This window comes from Notamacropus eugenii, chromosome 1 (assembly GCF_028372415.1).
Source record: "Notamacropus eugenii isolate mMacEug1 chromosome 1, mMacEug1.pri_v2, whole genome shotgun sequence".
NCBI classification, from domain to species: domain Eukaryota; kingdom Metazoa; phylum Chordata; class Mammalia; order Diprotodontia; family Macropodidae; genus Notamacropus; species Notamacropus eugenii.
In genome coordinates, this window is record NC_092872.1 from 323,311,765 (window position 1) to 323,333,719 (window position 21,955).

Consider the following 21,955-nt stretch of genomic DNA (forward strand, 5'->3'; position numbering starts at 1 on the left):
GTTTCTTTGTCATCCATGGGCCTGTTTAAAGGTTATTTTGATTTCTGTCTTGGAAATGAAATTGTGGGCCAAGGCTTCTCACTTCAAGAATCCAACAAAACCTGATCTGTGGATGTATTTTTAGACAACCAACCTATCTTCCAATCTGATTGTCTAAACAGGGGCCAAGATGCTATCTCAGAAAGGGTCTGAGCCAAAGACAGAGGGCCAAGTTTTTGTACACCCACTAAAGGGAGTCAACTTAATGTGATTATTTTGATGTGTGGGGCCCAGGGACCTTCGTGACAGTCTCCTCAGGTAAGTCATTCCAGCATCTTTCTTGGCTTTTTATTGCATTTTACTTGAAATTTGGCGAAAAAATCAGGAGTTTCAGGGTCTCTGACAGAGGGTCCAAGGTTACTTCCAAAGACAGGTCATCTGTCTGGACAAGAAACCACTCTCCTTCTCCCACTAAGCAACTCATTGAAAAGTCTTCCAATTATTTTAGTCACCTTTAACCCCTCTTTTGGGATTGCTTCTACATGGTAGGCTGTCTATAGGTCTTTAACTTAGAAAAACTCTCTGATCCCTGAGACACAAATCAATTATTGCCTGGGAATTAGGCAGACTTGTCCTAATGTGACACCTGGTTCAACTCGTTGGGCCAGGGAACTGTGGTGACCGTCTCCTCAGGTGAGTCATCGTAGCTTTTCACTCTAGCCTGGTACAGCATTTTCACTGTTTTGGAAGAAGTTTGAGTCACTTTGATGCTCAAGAAAAAGAATAGAGAGATGTCCTACTTATAAATCTAATCAAGGAGAGCTTCCAAGTGTCTTAGAAAAGTCTCTGGTTTCTCTGACCTTAGAGGAGACTGACTGTGATTGTCCTGGGTAGCTTAAGTTTCTTAAACAGTGGTCTTAAGACCACTCTATGACTCTAATGGATGATAGGTGTTTCAGTTAGTATCTCACATTTGTCTTGGAAAGTTTCTTGGCTGCGTTGATGTTTACTTGAGAAGTTGGATTGGGATTTTTATATGGAGATGTGATCAGCAGGGCTGGCCTCAGTCAACATGCCCAGATGACTGGCTTTCTTTTTATCTGTAAAACAACCTAGTAAGATTTCTTTTTTCTGGGGTAAAGACAAAGGTAGAGCTCAAAGTTGTCTACTAGGTATTTCTCAGAAAGGAGTTAAAATTTTTCCAGTGTGACTGTGATATGGAAAACTAGGAACAAGGGACCATGTCTAGGAACAGAATAATCCCTTGATGATTTTTTTTTCTATTTACACATGTAGAATTCTCCAGAATGATTAAACGCATATCATCTAGGATATAGTTTCTTAAGAAGAACGTATTGGGATAGGAGAGCAGAAGGCAGGGCGAAGGGGTAGAGCAGTCAGGGATGATTGTGGAATACAGCAGTTTCTGACAAAACTTTTTCCTAAGTATACCAGGTGCTTGAGGTTTTGTACAGAGGATTTGGTCAGAGACAAATATAGGATTTATGTACAGATACCAGTAAATCATAGAATGTGTTGTATATTATTCCAATAGTGTGTTTCCAATAGAGTCATCAGGTATAAAATATGCAATGTAAAATTACAATGCTATTGTATGTATATACATATGTGTGTATATATTTATATAGATTATATAGCATTACATAAAATATACATATATGTTATATATATGGGCATATATATATAGCAAAATGTATGTGCATATGCATATATACATGGATATTTAAAAATGCCAAAATGATTAGTGGAAGAGAAGTTGAGAGAGAAGATTGTAAAAGTTTGATTTGGTTTAGCAACAGACAGTTGGAGAGTGATTTTCCTGCTGGATCAAGCTGAAAGTGACCAGTGAAAGACAAGTCTCTTAATTAGAAATGATAAGTTAGATCAAAAGAAAGCCCATAAACTTCTTCTCACTTCAAGCAATTGAGAAATTATTTTTCTAGGAGTTGCCAGCTTCCGTTATTTGTTTCTTTATAAAGTGGTTGAAACAGTTGTGCTCCTGTTATTTTTTACTTTAATAAAGTGGAGAGCTTAAATATGAAATATTACATATAGAAATATGAAGTGTTCCCTACAGAATAGGCCAAGAGAATGTAACTATAAAGTTGAGAAATTTTTAATGATATCTTAAAATCAAGTTTGAGAGTAACTAAAACTGTTATCACTCAAATATTAAATTTTAGATTATTCTTTGGGAGCCACAAATGATTTCAAACAATAATTCATTTAACCATATTTCATCTTTAAATATCATCTTTGTTGAACTAAGATTACATTCAAAAAGGCTTTTTAAACTTTCCATATTACATGAAGGGATATTTTTAAATACTGCAAGATTTAAAATCTGTATATGGAAAAAAAAACAAACAGCAAGCACATTTAAAAATTATAACATATGAGAAACCGCAACCAGTTAACTTGTGGTTCTCCTCACCTCAAGACTGTATGGTTTTTATGATAAATAACCAAGCTACATAAAATAATCAAACATAAATTAAATTAAAAACTTCCATCTAAATCAAGATGGTACTCACTCCATATCTGATCTCATGTTACAGATGGTGTTCAGGGGTCTGGTAAACAGGTGGCAGGAAGTAAGTTTCTATTCTAGGAAAAGGGGGAAAAAAAGATTGATTCATTTCCACATTTCAGTTCACAGGAAGCAGTTTTTAGCCAGTTTTGCATAGTCCAAAATATCTGAAAAATGTTCCACTGAGACAAACAACACCTGGGTAATTTGATTTTTTTTTTTATTTTTTGTTTAATGGCAAGGAAGGCAATAAACATTTGGAGAGTAAGATTTAATTCTTTTAATTTCTTTGTTTTTCATTTTTCCAGTCATCATTTTTCACTCTGAGATTGTTTTAGTTTTGCAAGAATGACTTAAGAAATTTAGCAATTCAAGTTTATGCCATGATTTACTAATGCATCTATCATATTTTTCATTTTTGTTGATTTCTGTTTTAAAATAATCTCTTTTGCACCATTTGAAATTCAGATACTAGCTTTAGATTTTATTCAATTGAAAAATTTTCCATTAGAGACTGAATAATATCCATTTTGAAATTCTAAGAGATTTAATATCAGTGATTGAAAAACACAGGATATTTTAATTTTTTAAATTCAATATTAAATGCAATCTGCACAGAATCTGAGGAGTTTTTAAACATTTTAAAATGCTAGAGGGAAAAAAATCTAAATTTCAAAGCTAAAAATGACAGATCAAGTTCTGATATCCAAAAAGTATAGATTGTAGAAAGAATTTCCAATTTTAAGAAAATAATAAAACTCAGAGTCTTCTTGATAATAACCGAACAGGTTTCTTCACCTGGAGAACTCCTCCAAAAGTGAGAAGTTTATTCCAGTCTTTTTTTGACATTGTTATTTGGAGTCTAGACTATTCTCCACTGAGCTCTCAATGCAAGTGTACCATATTCTTGGTCATGCCAACCCTCAGCTGGGAAATTCATAGTGAAGAAGGTTTAAACACCAAATAACCAACATAAGCATAGGTTATAAAATGGGATGAGATTTTGAAAGCCAAGAGGCGCAACTGCACATTCCAGAAACTGGTCACCTAATAGGTAAGAAAGCAGCTTTGGCTGCAACCCACTTTATTCTTTACCTTGTTTTCTACTTGGTATTAGTTACATTTTGTATTGTTTAAAATATTTTTATTTTATGCACAAAGGAGAATTTTAATTCATTTCAAAAAACATTTATTGGGTACCCGCTTATGAGATAAATACATAGTAGGTAATTTGCAGTTAGGGTATCTGCTAATCTTCCCATGTTAAGTAGCTGAAAGATCATATGAACTTCTTCTGAATAACATATTAATTAGATATTGCTATGAGTTAAATACAATATTTTCAATAGTTTCATAATTGCCAGTTAAATTATGCATTAATATTTCTATGATCAATCTTTCTAAAATGCAATATTAGTAGTTTTTATTAAAGTAGCATTTTAGCAATTTTAGATGATGCATATTTTCTGTATTCTATGAAATCATTACACTGATAGAGAATTCACTTGAAACCAAATTATTCATTTTAAATTCCAAAATGTGGAATTTAGGCCTCTAAGATAATGTTCTTACTACAGATCTAGTTGAGGTCTTTGTCTACAAGAGAACATCTCCAATTATTTCTTTGTTCATATAGATATTGTTCATTATTATGCAGCCACAGATCAGAAAATAGTTAATATTAATGAACTGTAAATTGTAAATCATTGTAGGATTTTCACATTTTTTTCAGTTTTAAGAATATTTCAGTTCAAATGAGAATTTTTATGCCTATTCCAGAAAATTTGCCTAGAAAGATTGTCACCATGTGACAAGGAACATCTGGGCATGCAGGGCTATGGCCTCACAAGTTTGGATTTGTATTTAGACAGGTGCATGTGAGAATAAGGGTATGTAGATTAATGCTAGGCTGCAGGATCAAAGGCAAAAGGAACTAGAATGAGAAATGAAATCGACAAAGGGCAAAATGAGAAATCTGAGGTCGAGGTGATTGTGTTGAATTGGTATGGGAGGATCCTGTCAGGTTTGGCTGATGCAAGCCCCAGAAGATCATTTATGCTTACTTCCTCTCCTTCTTCCCCAAATACCTCCAAATGACCTGAGTAGTATAAGGGTTAATCTCTGATGATCCCTGTTGTGCTGAGTTAAATGCAACTGGACTAGAATGAGATGAAGTGAGGTGAGATTTGGTCACCCTACTGACCTGAGGGGAGAGAAATGAAGCTGAGGGTTAAATAGGACTGAAACTAGTCTATTTTACCTCCTACTAAGTTAAATAATATATACTTCCAATATGCTACTAGAGATAGGTTAGAACTGGAGTTGAAACCAAACTGAGGCTGAAACAAAGATGAGGTACAAATGAAACTGGGAGCTGGAACTCAGGATGAACTAGAGCTTGGGTTGAACTAGGGATACAACTGGGGCTGACGCTGAATAAGAGTCAGGGATGAAATAGAAGACAGTAGGGGCTGAGTCTAGAGGTGAGGCTGAGCTAGAACTGGGGCTGAATTAGAGCTTATGTTGAACTAGGGGTGTAGCCAGAGCTGAGACTGGAATTGGGTCTGGGACTGAGGCTGTAGCCAAATCTGGGGTTAGTGCTGGGACTGAACTAGAGCTGGGGTTGAAACTAGAGCAGAGGACAAGCTAGAACTGAGGTTTGGGTTGAGGCTGAGCTAGAATTGGGATTGGGGGCTGAGGTCAGAGCTGGGCTTGAACTAGAGCTGGGGTTGGGTCTGGAGATGAGCTGGGGCTGGGGTTGGGGCTGGGGCTGAGGTCAAACCTGGGGTTGAACTAGAGCTGGGATTGGGGCTGGTGCTGAGCTGGAGCTGGGACTGAAGCTAGAACAGGGGCTGAACTAGAGCTAGAGCTAGCGCTGGGGATGAACTAGAGCTATGGCTAGGGCTTGGGGTAAACTAGAGTTGGGACTGAAACTAGAACAGCAGCTGAGCTAGAGCTGGGGTTGGGACTAAGACTAAGCTAGAGCTATGGCTGAGACTGAACAAGAGTTGGGATGGAAACTAGAACAGGGCTGAGATACAGCTGGGGTTGGGGCTGAGCTGAGGCTAAAGTTGGTACTGAACTAGAGTTGGGGTTGGGACTAAGGCTAAGCTAGAGCTGGGGTTGGGACTAAGCTGGGGCTGAGGCTGAGCCGGGGCTGAGGTCAGACCTGGGGTTGAACTAGATCTAGCGTTGGTGCTGAGCTGGAGCTGAAACTGAAGCTAGAAGAGGGGCTGAACTAGAGCTAGAGCTAGCGCTGGGGATGAACTAGAGCTATGGCTAGGGCTTGGGGTAAACTAGAGTTGGGACTGAAACTAGAACAGCAGCTGAGCTAGAGCTGGGGTTGGGACTAGGGCTAATCTAGAGCTATGGCTGAGGCTGAACAAGAGTTGGGATGGAAACTAGAACAGGGCTGAGATACAGCTGGGGTTGGGGCTGAGCTGAGGCTAAAGTTGGTACTGAACTAGAGTTGGGGTTGGGACTAAGGCTAAGCTAGAGCTGGGGTTGGGGCTAAGCTGGGGCTGGGGCTGAGGTCAGACCTGGGGTTGAACTAGATCTAGCACTGGGTCTGAGCTAGAGCTGGGACTGAAACTAGAAGAGGGGCTGAGCTAGAGCTGGGATTACAACTGGGGCTAAACGAGAGCTAGCGCTGGGGCTGAGCTAGAGCTGGGACTTAAACTAGAACAGTGGCTGAACTAGAGCTAGAGCTAGTGCTGGGGATGAGCTAGAGCTACAGCTAGGGCTTAGGTTAAACTACAGTTGGGACTGAAATTAGAACAGGGACTTAGCTAGAGCTGGGGTTGCAACTGGGGCTGAACGAGAGCTAGAGCTAGTGCTGGGGATGAGCTAGAGCTAGCACTGGGGATGAGCTAGAGCTGTGGCTAGGAATTGGGCTAAACTAGAGTTGGGACTGAAACTAGAATAGCAGCTAAACTAGAGCTAAGGTTCCAGATGGGGCTGAGCTGGGACTGGGGTTAGGCTGGGGCTGAGCTAGAGCTGGGATTGCAGGTGGGACTGATCCAGGGCTGGGGATGAGCTAGAGATAGGACTGAGTGGGAGCTAGAGCTCCAATTGAGGGTGCCTTAGAGCTGAAGCTAAATTGAAGCTAGAGGTGGCTGGAGATGGGGCTTGGAATGAGCTACGGCTAGAGCTGGATCTGGTTGAGGTAGAATTGAGTATGGAGCTGAGCTAGAGCCAGAGATAGGACTGAATAGAAACTGGAGCTGGGTTACAGCTTCTACTAAGGATTGCTGGAGCTAGGGCTAAATCAGAGCTGGAAGTGGAGCTAGAGAAATGAATGACCTGGAGCCAAAGTTGTGGGCAGACAAGAGCTAAGGCTACTAGGATTGGGGCTATAGCCAAGCTAGAAACAAGAGGAAAAACTGGAGCTAAAATAATGACGAACCTAAGTTGGGTCTGGAGCTGAACTAGTGCTTGCTCTGGGGCTAATTCTGAGTTGAGAACAGAGTTAAGCCTAAGCTGGAACTAGAGGGTTCACTGAACTTATGTTGGAGCAGGAGCTGAGGCTAGAAATTGAACTAGGCTAGAACTGGGGCTATGGAAGAACTAGAACTGGGGATAAAGCTGAGGCTGAGCTACAGCTAGGACTTTTCAGGAAAGCTGGAGCAAGAACTGAGGCTGCTCTGGTGCTAGTTTTGTTGTTCTGGTGAGTCTGACGTTTTGTGACCCCATTTGGGATTTTGTCAGCAAAGGTGCTGGTATGATTTGCCATTTCCTTCTCCAGCTCATTTCACAGATGATAAAACTAAGGCAAACAGGGTTAAGTGACTTGCCCAAGGTCACATAGCGAATAAGTACATGAGGATGGGTTTGAGCTCAGGATGATGAGCCCTTCTGACTCCACATTCAGTTCTCTCTCTGTTCCACCTAGCTGCCCTGGACATGGAGCTAAAGTTGGGACTAGGCTAAAGTTAAGGCAAGAGTTGGAACTGCAGCAACAGCTGCGACTGGGACTAGAACTAAGGTTGACACTCCACTACAATTGTACCAGATCTCAGGCTGAGTTAGGGTTAGAGCCAAAGTTTCAATCAGGAATGAGGTTCAGCCAGAACTACAACTGACCAAGCTAGAGGCCACAGCTGACCTGAGCCTTCAGACCAAAGGAGTTGAGCTGGAGATCTGGTCGGGTCTCAGCTAAGGTTAACATGTACTAACTTCCTACTGAGCCAGACTGGAGACTGTTCTCCATTTTTCTTCCTGCTAAATTTGGGCTGGGCATGGGACCAGGGTTAGGCTGGGTTTTAAAGCTAAGACTGAGCTAGAACTAATTGGTAAAGAGCCCTTCTTGAAGGTGAGCTGAGTATGATTGGAGGTTAATCCATATAGACCCCCTTCTGAGGTGAGGTTGAGCAGGTAGGAAGCAGGCTAGGAATAGTTCATACTGATACCCTGGAAAGTTAGGCTAGTTCATACTGATCCTCTCCTGGAACAGGCCTTGGCTAAGCCAGGCAAGGGCTAGTGACTAAGGAAAAGCAGATCTGGGCTGCAGTTAGTACACTATGGGGCTAAAGCTCGAATGAGTTTGGCTGAGCTAGTTCAGATCCATGCACACTTCCTGCTGAAGCTGAGTTGAACTGGACAGGGACTAAAATTAGCCCAAAAAATTAGTGCCCTACCCAGGCATCTGAGTTTAACTGAGCTGAGGCTTTTCTAAATTGGCCCCGTGTTGGAATTGGGCATTTCTAGGCTGGCCCAAACTGAACAATGGAACAATGTGCTTAAGATTTAAACAAGAAAGTAGGCTAATCTGGAACTGCTGATCCCATGCCAAAATTCTAATGGTTGGTCTGAGGCTATCCTTGGTCTTTTCTAGACTGAGTTGAAATAAGCTGAGCTAGAAAGAACTGAATTTGTGTCAAAAACTGTCAGCTCAGCTCATTTCAGAGCTACTTCACACTGCAGTAAAAGCTGAGCTAATTTGAGCTAAGATGGTGATCCCCAACTAACACTGGTCTAATTTTAATTGAGTCTGTCCATGAATTCCCTCTAAAACTTAGCTGTTTTGCTCCATACTAACAGACCATGAAGCCCATGTTCTAGGCCAACTCCTACAAGGCTTTTATTCACATCACAGGGGCCTGTCTCCTCAGGATAGTGCTAGGGCCTTGAAATGATGAGTCATTTCTCTTTTCTCCTTGTCTAAAAAGATGTTACATCTGTGGTTCTGGGGATTGGATGTCTCTGGGAAACTAAATACCCCCCACTACACACACACACACACACACACACACACACACACACACACACACACACACACATTGTCTAGATTTAGCCAGGAAGGAGTTTTTCTCCACAGGTGGGTGACTAGTTTCTCTAACTCTGTTGACCTAGAACTTAGGTAGAACCTAGGCTTAATTGAACCAATGAAAAGTGGAAAGCTCTTTTTTGCAATTTTAACCTAGAGTGTTAGACTTCTCTCTCTGTAGAATGGAGCCTAAGGATTTGAGTGACCTGAGACAGAGCTTAACTTAGATCATATAAGACCTCTACTTTTGACAATGTCCAGCACTGGTCTTTTTTCACTGAAGGATTCTAGGGGTTCTTAATGTTTTTTGAGGCATGGGCCTCTTTCTCTGGTGACATCCACAGATTTCTTCTTAAAGTAAAATGCATAAAGTAAAATCTGTAAGATTACAAATATAATGAATAATTTCTTTAAATTCATTGATCCCGGATTAAGTTTCCTTGTTGAGAAAATTTCCCTATTTTTGAAGAGAAGGATTGGGATTTCCATAGGGCTGATCTTCAGAAATATATATCCTCATGTGTGGTGCCTTCAGTGACAAAACTGCTTCATATTCTGTTTGGATGCCAGGCCTTATAGGGAGTCCTAGCTCCTTTTCAGGGTGGATGAGTAGAAAATGGGGCATATGCAGGGGATGCATGAAAACGAAGGTATGATATACACTCATCTGGAGAACTCTGGATAATCATCTCACTGCATTTAACCTGTTCCAGCTTCTCACTTACGACTTTACAGAAAAGGAAATTAGCCTTTGCACCTCAGCTTTCATTTCAGTCCTGCTGAAAAGGCTTTTATTTTTAACATTCTTTTTCTTTCTGTTTTGTCCTCCTTTATTCTCTTCTTCAGCTACCCCAACTGCACCAAACCTCTTCTCCCTCTCCTCCTGTTGGAGTTCTCAAGAGAAAGATGCTCCTGTGGCTGTGGGTTGTTTGGCTAAGGATTTTCTACCTGATTCCATTAACTTCTCCTGGAATTACAAAAACCAAACTGCTGTGAGTAACAAAGATTTAAAGATCTTCCCATCTCTTATGAGTGGGAGCACATACACAGCCACCTCACAGGTGATCCTCCCTGCCAATGATGTCTTCCAAGGACAAGATAGCTACTTGGTGTGTAAGGCCCATCATCCTAAAGGCAACAAGGAAGTTCAAGTTAAAGCTCAAGTTCCACCCCCAGGTAAGATCTGAAGTACAACTCTTTCTTTATCTCTTCTTTCCTCCCTACCCTTACTTTGGATTCACGAAGCAGAACTAGTCTACAGTTTTGAGGGAAACAAAACATCTCAGCAGATAGCACAGAATGTATGTCACACTCATAAGTATTTTATACACATACATAAGCCCATATACAAATACACAACAAATATATAGACACCCCGAAGTGCATACACACATATGTACTTGCCCATGCTCCTCCCTTGCTATAATGGGCTCAAAGAAGAGATCTCATTTAAGGGAACTGTTAGGCTGCTCTCCATTCAAATACTGATCTCTCTATTCCAAGCTTCTTTCTAACCTCAGAATCATCCCCAGTGAAAGAAAATAGACTCAGAAAGGGGCCAAGAAAGGGGAGGATTTCTCTAGATAGGCAAAGCTAGTAAAAGCAAAAGCTTTCTTTTGTTTGTGATGTATCAGGACATGGACCTAACTCCCCTCAAACTTCCTGGCTTATTCTCCTATTCAGATATCCACGTCAGTTCCCCGAACGTGACTGTGTATATCCCACCTCGTGATGCATTCTCCAGCTCTAGCCTAAGAACATCCAAGCTCATCTGTCAAGCCACCAACTTCAGGCCAAACAAGATCAAGCTAACATGGCTTCAAGAGGGCAGGCCAGTTCTGTCAGGTTTCTCTACAAGTCAAGTCCTACCTGACGGCTCTGGGGCCTACATCCTGCAGAGCAGCCTGACTATCAGCGAGAATGACTGGCTCAGCCAAAGCACATTCACCTGCCGTGTAGAACATGAAGGAGCCCAATTCCAGAAGAATGTTTCCTCAACCTGTTTCAGTGGGGGTAAGTGACACTTATGATGGAACACCTCGGAAGTGACTTAGAATTCCCAACTTATAAGGTTCTACCTAATGGCCCTATTTATAGGAGAGCCTCAGAGAAGTACTCTTCCCCAGGAAGCCCTCCCTATTTCAGGGCTTGGACCCAAAAGAAAGATGAGCCAACAGGCCCAGAAAGACCCCTAACAGGTTGAAAATATAGATTCCAAATACCAAGGTTTTAGTCCTGGTGATCTTACTTATTTGGGAATGAGATCAGCTCTGCTAAACATGGATCTGGTTTCTCCAAGAGCCTCAAACACTGATAATGGCTGCTTAGTCACTTATCCTGCCTCGTAAGTGGCTGAGATCAGTGATGCTTAGGATCCTTTTCTCTTTATTTACTTGTATAGAGGCCCCTGGGGGGAAGGGTGCATGAAAAATAATCCTAGATCTTCTCTCCAGCTGGAGAATGTTCACATTCTCCTTCTCTGATGAAGAATAAATTAAAGGAAATAGAAGCATATTGCAGCATGAGCATTTTGATTAGACATAAGAAAGGGAGTCCTAGGAGCTTTACTCAACAATCCTTGGAGTTGATCACTGATTAAAGGTGGGAACAGTATTCCATGGGAACCAGGAAGAACATAGGAAATTCTCATATCTATGAGGGAAGTTAATACCTTCCTGGAAGAGTAGTTCCAAAGAACTCTGTAGAACGTATCAGATCTATAAGGTCGGTTTGCTTGCCACTTTTATCAAAAAGAAGAAAGCACTTAAACCCACTGCTGAGTATGCAAGAAGGAGGAGGTATAAAAAGAAGGAAGAGATTAAGGGAGAAGAAAGATAGATCGATAGCAAACACTACTGGTATTTGTAAGGCCATTATAATTTTGTCTCAATTTGCTTCCTTTCAGAAACTAAATGTAACTTTTCCTTTATCCTAGGCCCAGAAGCACCCATTGAAGCCTTTGTCATCCCCCCCTCCTTTGCAAGTATCTTTGTTACCAAATCAGCCAAATTAACCTGTGTAGTCACAAATCTTCCCAATTCTCAAAATCTAAATATTTCCTGGACCCGTGAGAAGGGAGACCCTCTGGAAACTACCGTTAAGGTGTCTCCCAGTCATGCCAATGGCACCTTTACTGCTGAAGGAGAAACCACAGTCTGTACAGAGGACTGGAATTCAGGGGAAGTATTCAAATGCACTGTGATTCATCCTAACCATCCTGTTCCCTTGAAGAAAGAAATCTTTAAGCAAAAGGGTAAGTTATTTTCCAACTTTCTCCTCCTTCTTGTCGTATTTCCTCCCTAACATGAATCCTGTAACTGGCCCATTCAAAGTCAGATGATACTCTCTTGGAGGTCATGTGACCAGGGGTGGGGGGGTTTAAACTCTTGTAAAGTCTCTCGGAGAACTTTGAGTTCATTTGCCTAAATCTAGGAAAACCAAACCAGAGGATCCAAGTCTTTTATCCCTAGAACAAAAGCAATAAAGTCATCCCACAAAAGGTCCAGCCCTTCCACATGCTGCCCTTGGATTACTGGAAAAGACTGAGATAATCTTTCAACGTGAGCCCCATCACACATAACTCTTTGTTCCTACGATTTCAGAGATCCCAGGACCCTCTTTTCCAACTCTCTCCTACTAGATCCCAGACTCACCACAAGACTCTCATCCCTTGACTCCTGTCATGTTTTTTAGGCTGTGGTTATGAATTCTCTACTCTCAAATCTTCGATTTTCAGGTCTACTTAATCCAATAACCTCTTTGCTCACAGGGGCTGTTCAGCATGCACCAGCTGTCTATCTGTTGCCTCCAACTTCTGAGGAGCTGAGCCTGAGGGAAGCAGCTACCTTAACCTGCCTGATGAGGGACTTCTCCCCAGCAGATGTGCTTGTCCAGTGGAGGCACAAAGGACAGCCTATACCCTCAGAGAAATATGTCACCAGCATCCCCCAGCAGGAGCCCCAGAAAGACGGTCTCTACTTCTCCCACAGCATCCTGACAGTATCTGAAGAAAACTGGAATGCAGGGGATTCCTATACCTGTGTGGTGGTTCATGAAGCACTGCCCTTGTCGGTGACCGAGAGGACCGTGGACAAGTCCACTGGTAAACCCACCTTCGTCAATGTCTCCCTTGTGCTATCTGATGCAGCCAATACCTGCTACTGAGAGGGTGTGCTCTTGGCCAGTCTCTTTTTCTTGTCCCTTCAAGTCCTACCCTCAACGTCTAACTCACTCATGGGGAAAATTCTGGGGGTTTCTATGCCAACTGAATTCCCCAAAGGAGTGTATAAGATCATGTGACTGAAAGAAGATACTGCATTTTATAAAAATTAGAAATAAAAAAATCAACTTTACAAAGAGGCATTGGTTCTGGTTCTGTAGTAAACAATGGTAATCTGACTGGCCCTAAGCTTCTCTCTGTTCCTCATTCCATTCCTGAGCTTTTTCCCTCATTATACCTCTCAAATTACACATACCTACACAAGCACACACACACACATGCACACATGCAAACACCACCTTAGACCTTACTTCCCTCACCCAACCTGATCAACTCTCCCCAACTTTACTCCACACTTCAACTCCACATTGTTTGGTTGCTAGAAATACAGTTCATATTTCTTAGTCCTTCAGAACAAGTTTTGGCAGAAACAAACCTGACAACACATATGCATGTGTGGATACACAGGCACATAAACATGCATGTGTGCACATACACACACACACACACACACACACACACACACACCGTCACTAGACTAAGTCATTGGAAACCTCTTTTCTGGAAGGGAAGCATGAGCACTGGTAGAATTCTGACAATCCTACTATCACGTGGGATCCATGGACTTTTCAAAGATATCCTTTTGCCTTTTAGTAAGTGTAATGTGCATGTTCTCCACTTAAAATATTCAGTCTTCTGGGAGAGAGGGGAAAGAAAGCAATGCCTCTTACAATGGCCTCAGTTGTGTTACCTCGATACTTAGCCTAGCGATATAGAATTTAGAACTCCTTCCCCACTGATCATTCATGGCAGTCCCTTTAATTCCGCAGTCATGGTTTTGAGTGGAAGCCTAGCTATTTCATCTTCTCATGTTCAAGGGAGTGCGACTCAGTGTCCCAGAGATGAGTAATTTCAGACTCAAGAAAATAGGTCAGTTCAAGACAATGCTTCCATTTCCTCTCCCAGTATACCCCATACCAATGATCCTCTAGTGTCTGCCTTAGGTATGTACATCTCATCCGAAGAAGACACGTTCATAGAACCAGAATAGAAGAAGGTCAATATTTAAGGCTGAGGGTAGAGTTGATACCAAATGTGACTTTCTTGGATTACTCCCATGGAAGAAGTCACCTTTTCAAAGAAATATCAAAGAGGAAAAAGAAACATCAAGAAAAGAGAAACATCTAAGGGAACATCCTACTTGAAAAAGCCCACCCTTCTCTGTTCCTTGTTAGAAGCTACATGAGGATGGAATTTAGGTGGCCCAAGAAAGATCAATGACCCTTTATCCAAAGAAGTTGTGGCTCTAAGTGAGCTCATACATGACAAGGGAAGAGAAAACTTATTCATAAATTGCCTACCGTCCAAAGGTAGAAGTCTAAACATAGTAAGGTACACTTGAGTATGGGATGAAATACCTAGTTAAAGGAATATTAATATTTTCTATGAGGACTCTTTTCAAGATCTTTCATCTGCCCTGAGACACATTCATCTTAGAAAAATACCAGTCCAGTCAACCTAGAGGACATCTGTCTGTAATGAAGTTGATGTGCTGACCTACAAAAAAATTTACTTTTATGTAGAAAATATTATCTAATATGCCTGAATAGCACAGAAGCTAGATAAACCATTTTGCTTCCCTAGCCAACTTTTTCTGAAATCTACAAGTAAATCCATTTCTAAACACATTCCACATCTGTTCTTGGGAACTCAGGAAGAAAATCTAAATTCCTCAAGAGTCCACTGGATCTTTTACCCTAAGCTCAATTCCACTGTAGCAGAAGTACCTGAACATCTTGTGCAAAATCAAGGCTATAGAATGTCTTACTTTATGTAACCCAACCTTAGTTTCTCCAAGAGATCAGAATCTATTGTTCTGAGTAACAATCAACAATGATTGTTGATATGTACTATGGTTTAACCATAGAATCAGGAGGAACTTCAAAGCCTTCCTTCTGTGTAATAATGAGTTCTTAAAGAAAAACAAAACTGTGAAATCCTTTTAGCTTACGTACAAAAAGAGACATAGACAGAAAGCTAGCATTCTGCTGAAAAACTGCGAGAAATTATGCTACAAAAATGTGAGGACAGAAAAGGTAGAGATAACAGAAACTGAGAAGCAGTGAACAATAGAAATGATGCCTTAAACAGCATCCCAATGTTGTTATTAGGATAACAGTATGTACTAATATAGTATTTAGTTTGAATGTTGGGATGTTATCTTTCTCCATACATTTCCAACACCTGAGCAGCTTTATGATCCAAGTACTGTTTACCAGTTTATTCCTTCTACATAGAGCTCTAAGTGTTGCCTTCAACCATGACTGAAGGGGGAAGAAGGAAATGGAAGGTGGAATCATCAATCATTAGTTTCAGTTTCTTTCTTTGCCCCAGACTTACATGGTCATGGAAAGATATTCTCAACCAGCACAATAGATTTCAACTACATTCTCTTCTTTTTTGTTTTGGACAACGAGATAGGTAGCATGAGACCCATTACGTTGGAGAAAACACTAAGATATCGCCTATCTAACACCTTGACTCATTTGCTCCCACAGTGTACTGCAGTGATCTCTCTGCTCACTTTTCCCAGGGCAGGTCTTCTCTTCAACTTTTGATTCTCCAAAGAAAATATCTTTCATAATCAGTTTAGGAAAGGAGCGTCTTGAAATCAACCATAACTGATCACACTCTTGGCTCCTCTATTCCCATCCCCCCACCACTGGTTCAGAGTTCACATCCATCTTCCTCCAATCATCCAAAACTTAAGTCACTGAAGAAAATTTGAGGACTACATCGATCCTCAAAATTTCTCAGATCCAAATAAGAATACAGGTGGAATTTGTTCCTAAGAGAATAGATGAATTAGGAAAAGCCTAAATTAAGATTTTAATTAGCAGGAATAGACACATAGATATGCACATCCACATGTCCTTACACATAAATGCACTCCTCTCTCACATTTATGACCTGCACTAATTATCATCATGATCATGATCATGATCATGATCATCATCATCATCATCATCATCATCATCATCATCATCATCATCATTCTCATCTCTCTCTGTCTCTCTCTCTCTCTTCCTTTCTAATATTGATCTCACTGTTCTCACTGTTCTGATTATCCATAAGAGTGGCACAGTTAAATCACTCTCAGAATTCATTTTAAATCAGAATTCATTCTTAAATAGTGACTTTAATCTTGTCATCAGCACTATAAAGGGATCCTTGTGAGACTGCAGTGAAAGTTTCCCTTTTTAAATGCATTTTCATCCCCTTCTCTGCATTTCCTGTCACACTAATTCTTTCTGAAGATGGTTTGGTTTTGTTTGTTTCCAAGTTTCTAGCTTTTCTCCTACTTACAAACATCTTATTCCTGGAGCAAAGACCATAGACTTCCTCTAGAAAATGTCATGCTCATAGAAAATACATCTATTTAGCAGTTTATTCCTACTAACAGCCTCTCCCAAGGAGCAAATCTTCTGTCTAGTCCTAGCCCCATAGTGACTGAATCTAACCCTGCTCTTTCTGATCTCTATCATTCAAAACCCATGAAGAAGGAGAAGTTAATGCTGAGGAAGAGGGATTTGAGAACCTGTGGACAACAGCCTCTACTTTCATTGTCCTCTTCCTGCTGAGTCTCTTTTACAGCACAACAGTTACTTTGTTCAAGGTAAGAGGACAGGGATGCATACAATTTGAACAAGAATGTGCCCAAGGAAGTATGATGTGGGCACTCTTTGTTTTTAGCTAAGTTATGATGTCATTATTATTAGGTATTCAGATAAACCTAAAATATAGTTATACATGTATTTAGGCAACAATGCTACAGATTTCTAACATGAAATGGTCGTTTAATTTTTTAAACATGCATTTAATTGCGTGTTTAATACTGTAAAAATTTCATATATTTTCTGCTATAAGTTACTATTTGTTTGAGTATACTTGTTTCTTATTTTGTGGTTACATTCATTTGACATGTTTCATGTCTATTTGTTCATTGTTTCTCATATATACTCCTGTACTATATATAAGGTGTGTAACTTTCCACTCTTCCTGTACCTTACACTCCCCTGCATATCCTTCCATCCAGTGACACCAGACTCTTTGTTGTTCCTAGAACAAAACATTGCATCTTCAGACCCTAAGCATGTTCACTGTCTTTCTCCTGTGCCTAGAATGCTCTCACTCCTCACTTCCATCTACCTGCTTCCCTAGCTTCTTTGAAGACCTAATTTAAATCCCATCTTCTACAGGAAGCCTTTCCCAACCTCACTTCATTCTAGTGTCTTGTCTCTATTAATCATTTCTAATTTATTATATGTCTATATATATATATATATGTGTGTGTGTGTGTGTGTGTGTGTGTGTATACACACACACACACACACACACACACGTATACATTTATTTGTTTGCTTGTTGTCTTCTCCTTTAGATTAGCAGCTCCATGAGGGCAAGGATCGTCTTTTGCCTTTTGGCATCACCAGTGCTTAGCATAGTACCTGAAATATTGTGGGTGTTTAACAAATATTTATTGACTGACTTAAGGCCTCATTTATAAGATATATAGAGGTTATGTTTGGGTCAACAAAGTCTAAATTTTAGGTCCCTGTAGGAAGCACAATTTGACATATCTTTCCACATCTATCTGGAAAGTACCTCAGAGCCCCTCTAGTGCAAACCTAGTATATTTCAGATGAGGCAACAGAGGCCCAGAGACATTAAGTATCTTGTCTAATGTAACACATTATTAAGTATCAGAGGTAAGATTTGAACTCAGGTTCTCTGATTTCAGAGTCAGTGGTATTTTCACTGTACCACTTTTATTATTCCAAATCACGGGTGGGAAACCTGTGGCCTCGAGGCCACATGTGGCCTTCTAGATCTTTGGGTGAGACCTTTTGACTGAAACGAAGTTTTACAGAACAAATTCTTTTATTAAGGGGATTTCTTCTGTGAAGTTTTGATTCAGTCAAAGATCTGCACTTGGGGATTACATGTGGCCTTGAAGTCACAGGTTTTCTACCGTTTTTCCAAACTATCTTCAATGGATTCACAGAGGTCCCTTTTTGTCTCTGATATTCTTTCCCAAAAATGGTCACAAGAAAAAGCATGCATCTATTATTATTATTATTCATAGTAATATTTTTCATTTACAAATGGCCTTATATTAATTATATCATGGTAAATGCCTACCATGGGTTAGAGGTAAAACAGATATCTGCCCTGATGAAGAAACTGAATCTCAGAGAGATTAAAATGACCTACATACTTTCACATAGCTAGTGAGTGTAAGGTGGAATTTGGATGTAGGTCCTCCTCACATCAAGTGATGTGAAGTTACACTATGCTGTTTCTTTATTATTCACAGGTGAAGTAATTCATGCTTGAAAGACATACATGTGAAAACAAAGGTTGAACCAAAAGAAGGGATAATTCCTTGAAGATCTGAACCATGCTCCTCTTGCTGACTGATACAATTGACACTTTCACCTATTCTTGGAAGACCAAGAGACTCCCAAGCTTGTAGGGGTGATGGAGATAGAAGGAGGGTGGACTTAACTTTCTATTTCCATGTGGTTTTCTCACATCTTCTTATTACTTTATGTAGAACTCGCCTCTTGCAACCTTTCTCGTATCCTCCCTCCTAATATTAGAATTTAAAAGAAAAAATGCATATTTCTTAATCACAAGTAATTGTATTTTACTAGTTAATAAAACTAGTAAAAAATAAAGGTTATTATAGATCACAATGTCATTTTGAAATAAAAAAGTCTATTATATTGTCACAATGGCTTTCATTAGAAACGCTATAGAATAAAAGTCCCTGACATTCTTTTCCTGTCCTGGGAACTAATGGCTCTCCATTCATCAGAGATTCATGTATGTCTATGTTATTCTAAAACTGAAAACCCAATTTTGTTTTATACTGGGAAATCAAAATGATCAGTGTTTAGGGGTAGGACCTGGGAAAGGTAATATCATTGAGGAAGCCATGGGTATTTGAAGTTATTACAGTCCTACAATAAATTCTGAACTCTGAATGAATAGCAATAAAAAGTATTAGAACATCATAAGCTAAACATCCCAAATCAACAGTGAGAAAAAAATATTTTTAGTTTTTTTTTTTAAAAAAAAACATTGAATTTAGAGCCTCTTATTCTCTTTTTCAGGGGTATTTGATCATAGTAAGTCTTGCCTATCAAACTAGCTACATCTTTGTTCTGGTCCATGTAAGTGGCCCATTTGTTAAGAAAGTATCTCCTTCCAGCATACATTTCCTGAGTTAAAAAATACTTGTTCTAAGATTACTTTCAAGTTTTTGCTAGGCTTATCCTATATAGACTTAAGAACGAAGAGGGTTTCATTGGAGCTTCCTATTTTAACCTAGAACTACATTGGCTTAACTGACTCTCCAGTATAATATGTGTTATTTACAATCAGAAATGGTCACATTGTCTGTCAAGGAGAAATTGAGCAATGATTGTCATGCTATTTATCAAAGGGAAACCAAAATTCTCTACAAAAGAACTACTGGGTATGGTTACTGAGCCACTGCCACTGCTCTTTAAAGTATCCAAAAAACTGGAAGAATTACTACAGTAGTGGATAGAAACAAATTCCCAATTTCCATAGTCTAGTGTATCAATTTCTGGTAAAATTCTAGAAAGGATCACTAAATATACGGCTTCTCAGCACTTGGACATGGGAAAGATCATTAATTACTATGAGCCAGTATGGATGAATTCAGTAAGAACTAGTCCTATTACAATAACTGTTTCCTTTTTCATAGGATTATCACAATAGTAGATGGGGAGAATGACAACATGATGTGCTTGAATTTCAGTAGAAAATTTAATAAAATCTTTCATAATACTCTTAAAGACAAGATTCAGTCCAGATCCACTCTTTGTATATATGTGTGTGCACATATTTTTTTTATTTAGATGAATTTGGAACAGATTGATGACTAACCCAGAAAGTGTTTGTTATATTAATGGATGAATTTCAACCTCAAAGGAGGTCTACAGTAGAGAATCCCAAGGCTCTGGGCATTGCCTAGTTCTGTTCAATATTTTTGCCAACGACTTGAATAATCTACCAAATAACATACATAAAATTTGCAAATAACACAGTTAAGAAAAGAGAGTTTATATACTGAATGACAGAATAAGGATAGGTTGGGAATGAATATTACAAAAGTAAATGATAAAATCCAACACTTGAATTCAAAACATTAGCGGGAAAAACTTCAATAGAAGAGGTCAGGTGTATCTAGATAACCAAGCACATGAAAAAAGCCTGGAAGTTTCAGGCACCTGTAAATTAAGCGTTTCAGAAATGTGATGTGGCATTCAAAAGAATTAATGTGATGTTATCCTAAATAAATAGCAACATAGAGATAATTTGGAGGGGCTGGAGGGGTGAAGCATGAAAGAGTCTTGGTCTACTCTGCCCTAGTCAGACCACATCTGGAATATTATGTCCAATATTACATTTGTGAGAAAGGATGCTAACAAGCTGCAGGGCAATCAGAATAGTAAAGGGACTTGAAATCAAGTTATACAAAGATAAGTCAAAGAAATAAGGGATGTGAAGACTGGAGAAAAAAATCGGTCATTCAAGAAGCATTACGCTAGAATCTAGAAAGGCCAAAGACCAAAAACAAACAAAAAACAGTCCCTGCTATCAAGAAACTTGTCTGACAATTTTCTTCAAATACTTGAAATATTTTAATTACCATTAAAGTATTTTATTTACAAATATATTACCTATAAATAAATATATACATTATATCTAGTCTTGCGTACTTGTCCTCAGACTTCCAAACTTATTTTGACTCTTGGAGATTGTTAAATGCAGCTTGTCTAAGAAGTAGAAGGGACTATATTCTAAAAAGAAAATTTTTTTAAACTATGGGAATGACAGTTGGAGAGAAAACCCTTTGAAGACAGTGTATTTCTAGATATTCTTTTCTGCTCATTTTGTGTCTATTTATTGAACACTCTGACAAAATTTTTAAAAGCCTAAAAGTGATTATTTGAAAGTTTAAAGAAATGTGACCAAAAGACAGTACAAAAACACTGGCATTTGAATGCTGAATGTCACCATATGCATGAAATTACCTATATGAGCTTTTAGTATTTCAAATTAAATTCTTAAATCAAATTTAGGTGATCTGGCACTGACAGTGTAGCTATAACTTTCTCAAGTTAGTAAAACAAAACTGGCAACTTAAAATTAAGACATGATAAGATTTTGGTACACTTGTTTGGACATTAATGAAATACTTCTAAACACTGATGTGATGTGGACTGATTCTCAGATATTTGTTGGATGAGGTTTTTTTAGTCTAGGTAAGGGGATATTGCAATCCTCAAACATATGTTTATCTTTGCTATATTGGCATGATCAGTGGTTTGTACATTCAACAGTAGTATTTTAGCAAGTTGTATCAGTCAGTAATATTTTTGCCTCATAAATAGGAATTAAAAATCACTTGGAGGAATGGATTAAAATTTGTTGAGTATAAAGATTGAACTTCAAGTCACTGTAGTTTTAGTAAATGCTTACTGTATTAGTTAAGGGTCAAATACTGCATATGCTGTGTATATTCTGATTCTATTAAAATAAAATTTTAAACTGAAAAAAATAAAGAAATAAACATCAAAGGTGAAAGTAATGAATTCTATTTTTTTTGTTATACACTCCTATCAGCAAGACATTTCCAAGCATGGACCCTCTACATGCATTACTGTTATGTATATTATAAAGCATACAAAAAATACAAATTTTAAAATATGAGTTGCAGTTGAAATTAATGACATTTAAAATAATAATTTTTATTTTCTTTACTAAAAGTAGACAAAAACACTTTTTGCTCCTATTAAAATATTATTATTAATAATAATGATATCCTTTTAAAAAGTAATAT

The 21,955-nt window shown here is 39.1% G+C and overlaps 1 protein-coding gene and 2 gene segments (V, D, J or C); all 3 read left to right on the top strand.

Annotated features, from left to right (window-relative positions):
• The window catches only part of LOC140517968 (immunoglobulin alpha-2 heavy chain-like), a gene marked incomplete at its 5' end in the record, with an annotated part of 937,512 nt that overhangs the window by 633,651 nt on the left and 281,906 nt on the right, over nucleotides 1-21,955 (top strand). The window lies entirely within an intron of this gene.
• The window catches only part of LOC140529449 (immunoglobulin heavy constant epsilon-like), a 321,603-nt gene that overhangs the window by 75,835 nt on the left and 223,813 nt on the right, over nucleotides 1-21,955 (top strand). Inside the window, 1 exon segment of the C gene segment in view lies at nucleotides 616-672. Coding sequence covers nucleotides 616-672 — 57 coding nt within the window.
• Nucleotides 194-13,153, top strand: LOC140517965 (Ig mu chain C region-like). The segment is given in 5 exon segments: nucleotides 194-297; nucleotides 9,642-9,971; nucleotides 10,479-10,808; nucleotides 11,731-12,048; nucleotides 12,565-13,153. Coding segments are annotated over 4 exon segments (1,191 nt in total).